General features: G+C 40.0%; 1 protein-coding gene across 1 annotated transcript; it reads right to left on the bottom strand.

Moving 5' to 3' along the window:
- Positions 1–663: 663 nt before the first annotated feature.
- LOC105924898 (extracellular calcium-sensing receptor-like) lies at positions 664–1881 on the bottom strand. The gene is made up of 3 exons (XM_036128888.1): positions 1728–1881; positions 874–1168; positions 664–733 (listed from the first exon to the last, which is right to left on the bottom strand). Exons 1-3 carry the CDS (start codon positions 1832–1834, stop codon positions 719–721), a joined length of 417 nt encoding a protein of 138 aa, XP_035984781.1. The 5' UTR covers positions 1835–1881; the 3' UTR covers positions 664–718.
- Between the last annotated feature and the right edge of the window lie 6205 nt (positions 1882–8086).

Genomic DNA, 8086 nt, shown 5'->3' on the forward strand with positions numbered 1-8086 from the left:
TTTAAAAGAAAGTTTCTCAGACCAGGGATGACAGATTGTTGAATGGCAACTCCAATGGCCCCTGCACAGACACTGAAGCTCATTAAGTGTGGGTCAGTTATCCAACCTTCACTTCCAATCCACTGACGAGGTGGAGGAGGCTGTTGCTTCAGTTCTTCCAGTAGGACCTTCATATCACCAGCAGCTGTAAATGCAACAACAACTACTGCTGTTGACCTGTAAAGACATAGAAATGTGTTCACATAGACTACCATTAGCTATACTGTATTTTAGAATTCTGAATCTTCTGTGATTTACTGTTAACACAAATACAGACTTAGAACTCATCAAAAATGCACATATGTTTTGTTTTAGCCAGTATTAAAGCCCATATAGATAAACAAAAAATATGTATTTGTTTAGTTTTGCATGGGCAATAGAGTCATCTCTTTAAATGCCTGTACTACTTTTTAAAGCTGGTCAGTAACACAACAGGATACACGAGCAAAATGAAAGACACAAAAACCTGCGGATGGCATCAGCTACAGCTCCAATCTTGTTTCTTGGGTCTGTCCGATAGAAGGATTCTGTGTACTCCACACATATACCCTCTCTGAGTGCTGTCCCAAGAAAAGATGCCATGCCATTATTTCCATATTCTGAATCTGAATGGACAGCACCTATCCAGGTCCAGCCAAAGTTTTTCACCAGCTTGGCTAGGGCATCAGCTTGGTAATGGTCACTGGGAATTGTTCTGAAAAAAGTGGGGAACTGCTTTTTATCTGACAGGCAGGCACAGGTAGCAAAGTGGCTCACCTACAGTAAGACAAAATAAATGTAGTACAGCATAGAGATATTTTAGATCTTCTCTTGCAATAAATTCTGACTATTTACCAGAGGGATGTTGAAGGGCCCGATGATGCGTGAGATGCTGATGGATGGAGTGGATCCAGAGTCTCCAAGTGCAGCTATCACACCTCCAGAAAGTGAACAGTTACTGCCTTTGTAAAACTCAGGGTCCTGGCCATTTGACAGCTGAAATGCCACATGTGTGGCTACAGGCACAGAGGAGCATGTGTCATAGATCTGGTAACCAAGTCTGACACCTGGCAGCAGCTTTGTGCTGTTGTTAATTTCCTCAATTGCAAAGATCATTGTGCGAGCAAAGCGGAGATCCCGGGCGCTAAAGCTGCACAGAATAAATAAAATGAGTGTTTACCCTAAATCTTATATCAAAATAATAAAAGTAACTTTAAGCATATAGTCCAAATAAGAAAACAAAACCTGATGCAGAAACATATACTGATTGTGATAAGAATTTCTTAAAACTTTGATTAACTGACAGAATTTTTAAACATAAAATGAAAACACTTAGTACATTTCCTGCTAATGTTGATTTAAACATGTTTGTATTTCATATCACCCCATGATAAATCATAATTAATTCATATCATTAATGATATACATATACAGTATGTATACCAAAATGAACACAAACACATTGCATAACAATTGTAAATTAATGTATTTTTTTTTTAAGTTCAAAGCAAATTCACATCTAATTTCTTTCTGCAACATTTCTCACTCTAACTAAACTGTGGTCTAATATGAATTTCAGTTATCAAATATGACATAACGTAATGTACTGCTTTTTGTAACAAAAAAAGTAATTTCCCAATATCACCACAAGTTTACAACAAACAGCAACACTCTTTTGTTTAACACTAGTTTCACTAATCTTCACTAACCTTCCTGTGCATCTTGCAACCCCAGGCTTGGTGGTGTAGTTGTTAAGTACTGTGTGCACTTGGTAGTGAATGACAAAAGCTCCTCCAATTATAAAGTCCCCATCCATGGAGAATGCAGGTAGACGAGGGGTACCCTGTAAGGTGCATTTTTCCAATGATGTCCCAGCCTTGACAACCTCATCAGTCAAATTATTTGTTGGCTGAATTGCTTGGTTTACATCATTCAGAGACCCACCCAACACAACAGCCATGAACAGTTCACACACACTCACTGCTAATATCAGGTCAACCTCCATACTTCAAGTGTTTGTTTACTGGCTGCAAATGTGCCTTTATTGGCTTTACACGTCAATGACATGTCAGGTGACCATCCAAAACATGCCCTCATCATTTATCTTGGATTATGATTTATAGTCAATTGTGAGCTAAATTGATTCATACAGTTCCTTGCAATTTGATTTTAAACCTTGAACTATTTCACGTTTTGTCAAATTAAAACCACAAACATCATTTGATTTTATTTGAATTATATGTGATAGACCAACATAAACGTATGTATGTTTGTATCTGTAAAGAATAAGGAACTTAAGTGCTTTTTAGTCACATTGATGACAAAAGTACAATGCTGATATTGTATTGGTGAAGATAAAACCTCTGTGTTACTATTATTGGAACTCGGCTGTATTTGGCACAGTTGATCATGACACACTTATTGATGATGGAAGGTGGGATTGTCCTCTATTTTTGTCAGATTATTTGAGAAAGTTATTTGGCAGATTGGGTCTGCTTTTTGTTATTGGAATATCATAAATCTGGATGAAAAAAGACCACATAAGGGTTCCTCAGTTCTCCATTGTCAGAGAACTTTTATTTACTACATACAGTATATCAGCTCTAAAATTGGATTATGGAGCACTTCAAACTTTTTTTTATATATATTTGTGCTGATGACACAATGTGTTTCACAAAATTCATAACAGTCATTAAATCACTATTCTATTAATATCAATTAATGCATAGTATAGAATCTCTTCCAATCTAATAGAGAAAAAAAATAGAAGTAGTTTTAAAATTGTTGTATTGGTGTCTTTACTGGTCTCTGAAAAAATATAGCAGTTACTATGAATTCAAAATGCTATTGTGGCCAGATTCCTGGTCAACACAAGGAAACAATGTATCATCCTCAGTGCTTAAATCCCTGAGCTAACTTTGACTAAAGTTTAACCAGCAAATGTCAAAAAAGCAAAATGTGTGAAAAATAATATTAATTTCTCTTGTAATTTACAACATTCAACAAATTAAGTCTTTTGTTTTTTACTCGGAGGCTTGCAACACAATTGTGTTCAAATGTTCATTGTGAATGTGCATTTGAATGACAAAGTCTGTTTAAGTCTAACAGGATCTGGTTCAACCAATTACACATAATTAGTGAAATGAAATCCATCTGTGTGTAATCTAAATGTCAAACGATCTGTCCCCTTTTTTCTAATGTTGTCTAAATCTTTCATAATCTTTCCAGCCAGGCAAGCTCCAAAAATTTATTTATGTTTACATTGCAGCATCTGACATAAATAAACACTTCAAAGTCGTGGCGTCAATCATCATAACAACACTTAATTTACTCACACAGACAAACAAATGTTATAGACACAGCTCCACAAAAACATCACAAACATACACTGCCTGGCCAAAAAAAAAGCCGCCACCTGGAATTTAACTAAGCAAATAGGTACGAGCCTCCCATTGGATAATTACTGAATGAGCAATTATGTTTCAGCTGGCAATAAGTTATTTAACCCAAACTGATGCAATGAGTTGCTTCACATTTCTTAAAAAAAAAAACCCATGCTGAACGACACATCCCGTGGTCGTGGAGAAGCTGTCAGTCTGTTTTAGAAGGGTCAAGTCATTGGCATGCATCAAGCAGAGAAAACATCTGAGGAGATTGCAAAATTGGGTTAAGTACTTCCAACGCATTATTAAAAACTGGAAGGATAGTGGGGACCCATCATCTTCGCGGAAAAAATGTGGCCAGTAGTGATGCTCCCATCATGCCTGGTGCATACTGTACAAGCCTGTGGGGGCAGTACTATGATCTGGGGTTGCTGCAGTTGGTCATGTCTAGGTTAAGCAACAGTATGAGCTCAAGGAATGAGGTCAGCTGACTACCTGAATATACTAAATGACAAGTTAATTTCATTAATGGATTTGTTTCCTTCCCTGATGGCTTGGGCTCAAATTGTGAATTGTGAAAGAGTGGCTCAGGGAACAAGAAACATCATTTTCACACAGATTGGCTACATCAGAGTCTGGATTTTAACCCCATTGAGAATCTTTGGGATGTGCTGGAGAAGGCTTTGCACAGCCGGCAGATTCTACCACCATCAATGCAAGATCTTGTAAAAATTAATGCAGTACTGGGTGGAAATAAATCTTGTGACAATGCAGAAGCTTATGCATGTCGTAATCAAGGCTGAAGGCATTCAAATAAAAATGATATTGTATGACCTTTTTTATTTATTTGTGGCGACCTTTTTTGGCCTGGCAGTGTATAACAGTACACACACACACACACACACACACACACACACACACACACACACAGATCTTGTGATTTTTTTGCTAAAGTTTTCTAAATGATTGCCCAATTATTAAACCCATTTCTCAAATAGTTTGACTCAGATTAAAGCCGAATCCCTCAGATGCTCACCCAGAGAGGCGGGAGGATCCGGGAGCTCTTTTGATTTTGACATGTCGGGCATTGTCCCAATCACACACAGTCCTACGCTTTGGTTCCATCAGGATTTATTTCTTTATGGAACACCAGAACCCTTGTTCCTTTAACATATTATGGAGTTTTACACAGTAGATTCAATAAGTTATCGCACTTGTCCCTAAGAGCTTGGTCCGTCATCCTAATGTGTCCCTGCTCTTCTGTGACGTATTTTTAGAGACTAAGAAGTCTTTTAAAGTCTCTGAGATACAGGGAGCCAGTGTAAAGACTTTAGAACTGGGGTGAACTGTTTGATTTTCGGAAGGATCCCACATACTAGGGCATGCTGTGAGCCGCGCAGACTCCACACTTACTATCCCCGGATGTTTTACCCTTCATAGTTGAGCGCACCTCTACTCAATGCCTACATTTGCCTACATTTCTTGGAAATGCCTACATTTCCTGGAACAAATTCTTAAATTTCCACACTACCAGTGGGACAAAGCGCGGGGTGGGGTGGTAACATTTTTTAATCACTAGTTGAGCACCCAGAGCCATTTCTTTTCCAGCAGGCATCCACAGCACATCTGTCAATGTGCACAAAGATGGAATCTAATGCTGTGCATCCTTGCAATTTCCTACCTGAAGCAACTCATTGTATCAAGCTCTGGATTAGTTAGATGTGAATACTTCTTTCCGGCAAGCATTTTTAGTGTGACACCACGTACACAGTCATAAAAATTTAGCTTAGCACATACCTATCAGTGTGGAGTCTGCACAGAGTCCACCCTGAGAATGCACAGACTCCGCGAGGATGCTAACTTTGATCGCTCCTCTATTGGTCCAAAAATCTGCATTTCAGTTTTATTTTTATACAACTGAAGAAAACTTTGGCACATCCATGCATTGATATCTTTATGCAGAGCTTGAAATGGTTCATAGTCTCTTGGCGACATTGTGATGTAGAGCTGTGTGTCATCTGCATAGTTATGGTAACTTATGTTGTTTTTATTAATGATCTGAGCTAACAGAAGGATGTAGATATTAAACAAGAGGGGACCCAAGTATGTAATTTTTGTGGTCGACAGTATTTGAATGCTGCACTGAGGTCCAATAATACCAACACTGTGTTTCTTCCACAGTGTTCATTTATATGCCCTTGAAAAGAGAAGTCTCTGTGCTGTAGTGTGCTTGTGAACCTGACTGGAAAACATCAAACCCACTGGCCATTGTTAAGAAGGTATTTAATTGTTGAAACATAGCTTTTTCAATAATCTTAATGATGTAAAGGAGGTTTGACAAGTGTCTGTAGTCCTGCAGATGCAGTTTGTCCAAATTGTTGTTTTAAACAGTTGTTTGATAATTGCTGTTTTTTGGGACTGAGAGACTACCCCTGAGAGAAGGGACATATTTATGATTTGAGTCAAATCAGACATTGTGACAGGCAAAGCTTTCTTGAAGAAAGCTGTGGGTAGAACATCAAGAAAGCAGGAGGAAGAGCTTAGCTAGTGTATGATTTCTTCTAAGCTTTGGTAGTTTATTTGACTGACTGGGGACATTTTGTCAATTTCATTTCTGGTTGGAGACAACTTTGCTAATGAACTTGACATGGATATACAGACTCCCCCTCTAATTTTTTGGATTTTTTCAGTAAAACGTTAGCAAATTTGTTGCAGGCCCTGGTGAAGTGGAATTCAGATGCCACATACACGGGGAGTTGTTAACCTGTCAACTGTGGCAAAAAAGGCACAAGCATGATTGATATTCTTGCTGATGATCTCAGGGAACAAAGATTCCCTTGCAATTTTTCAGATTTGATTTACCGTATTTTTCGGACCATAAAGCGCACTGGCTTATAAGGCGGACAGTGAATTAACATGTCTTTATGTGTCATTGTCCACATATAAGGCGCACCGGATTATACGGTGCACTAAATATTCTTCCCAACTGTGTAATATCACTCCACGCATTCACATACACAGATCTCTCCTGAGAGGGAGAGCTATTGGGAGGACAGAGTAGTTGGACTACACTGCCCTCTTTCTAACGTAAGGCCAAAAGAAACATAACTTTTATATTAATTCATTTATTAGGTTTATTGTTGCTAGTGCATACTCCGGGCGCAGGCTACCTAATGGCTCCCACATCCTCGGGTGTACTGTGCGCACACTGTGAGCTTGGCAGACTTTCTTTAGTCAAGCATATTGTTGACTACATTTCTTGTGGCAAATTCCCACAATTTCCACATTTTTTGCCAGTGGGACAAAGCGGCAGGACAGATGGTAAAATTTGTGATTAGCTAACTGAGCATCTACAGCCGTTTCTTTTCCAGCAGGCTCTCACCTGTCAGTGAGAAAAGAGAGGGACAGAGAAGTTTATAGTGTGAAACTGTCATGATTTGTCTAGATGAACCTGGACAGAACACACACACACAGAGCTTGTTGTGAGAGTTTATTGCAAGTTGTGGGTTGTAGATGACAAAAACCAGAGACAGTTACCAGACGGGAGATAAAGTGTGCAGGAGCTGGCTGACTGGAACGGACAGGAGATGACTGACAGGATCTGGAGGACGGACTGCTGAAGTGAGTTCCTTGGATGCCGGGGCAACAGTTAATCCAAAACTGAGCTACACAGAGTTCCTTGGACTCAGATGCTGCAGTAAATCCCACAGGGCCGCAGAGAGAAATCCTGAGGCTCTGGGCTGCTGTGGAACCAGGACTGCAGACTAGAGGACAACGAAGACGAAGGAGCAAAAATCCAGCAGCGCAGCTTAACGGGTACTTATCCTGGCACACAAGAAGCAAGACGTGACAGACGAGAACTGGACTTGACAGGCTTGGAGATGAAGGAGACTGGAGCGAACTGGACTTGACAGGCTTGGAGATGAAGGAGACTGGAGCGAACTGGACTTGACAGGCTTGGAGATGAAGGAGACTGAAGTAAACTGGACTTGACAGGCTTGGTGTTAAGGTGGACTGCAGACGAGCCGGCGACGAGGAACAAACAGCGGTGAGTTTTATAGTGGTGTGAGCAGGTGGAGCCAGTCTATAGTTGATTGCAGCCCGACAGGTATGTCCAATCAGGGCTGCACTGAGGAAGAAGGAGCCAGGAAATGCTCATGGTGCAGTCAGCAAGGCTGCACCATGACAGAAACTGTGTACGCGATCGTGAAAATTGAGCTATGCATGTAGTACCTGTATGAGTTCAGGCAGAGTCCGCCTTGAGTATGCCTTGTGTATGCCTTGAGCATGCACGGACCTCCGCGGAGTGAACTACGCCTGAGTATGTTGGGGCTTTTACATTAATGCACTTCTGGTTTAGACATTACAGTCAGTCTTGCAGACAGCTCAGGAGTCCCATCAGGTAATGACACAGTGTACCGTAATGCTCCAAATACCCATTGAGCGGAGTGACTTTGTTGCTAACCAAAGTTGTACTTACACATTTTAGCAGATTTCTGAGAGCATTGTACCACATAAAAATTGCTCAGTAAACACAACAGTAATCATTTGTAAGGTGCACCGGATTATAAGGCGCACCATCAATGTTTTAGAAGATTTAAGGATTTTAAATGCACCTTATAGTCTTAAAAATACACTATATCTGTAAAGTCTGTCTTTATAGATGTCATAGTGAACCTCGAATG

Source organism: Fundulus heteroclitus, unplaced genomic scaffold (assembly GCF_011125445.2).
Source record: "Fundulus heteroclitus isolate FHET01 unplaced genomic scaffold, MU-UCD_Fhet_4.1 scaffold_124, whole genome shotgun sequence".
NCBI classification, from domain to species: Eukaryota; Metazoa; Chordata; class Actinopteri; order Cyprinodontiformes; family Fundulidae; genus Fundulus; species Fundulus heteroclitus.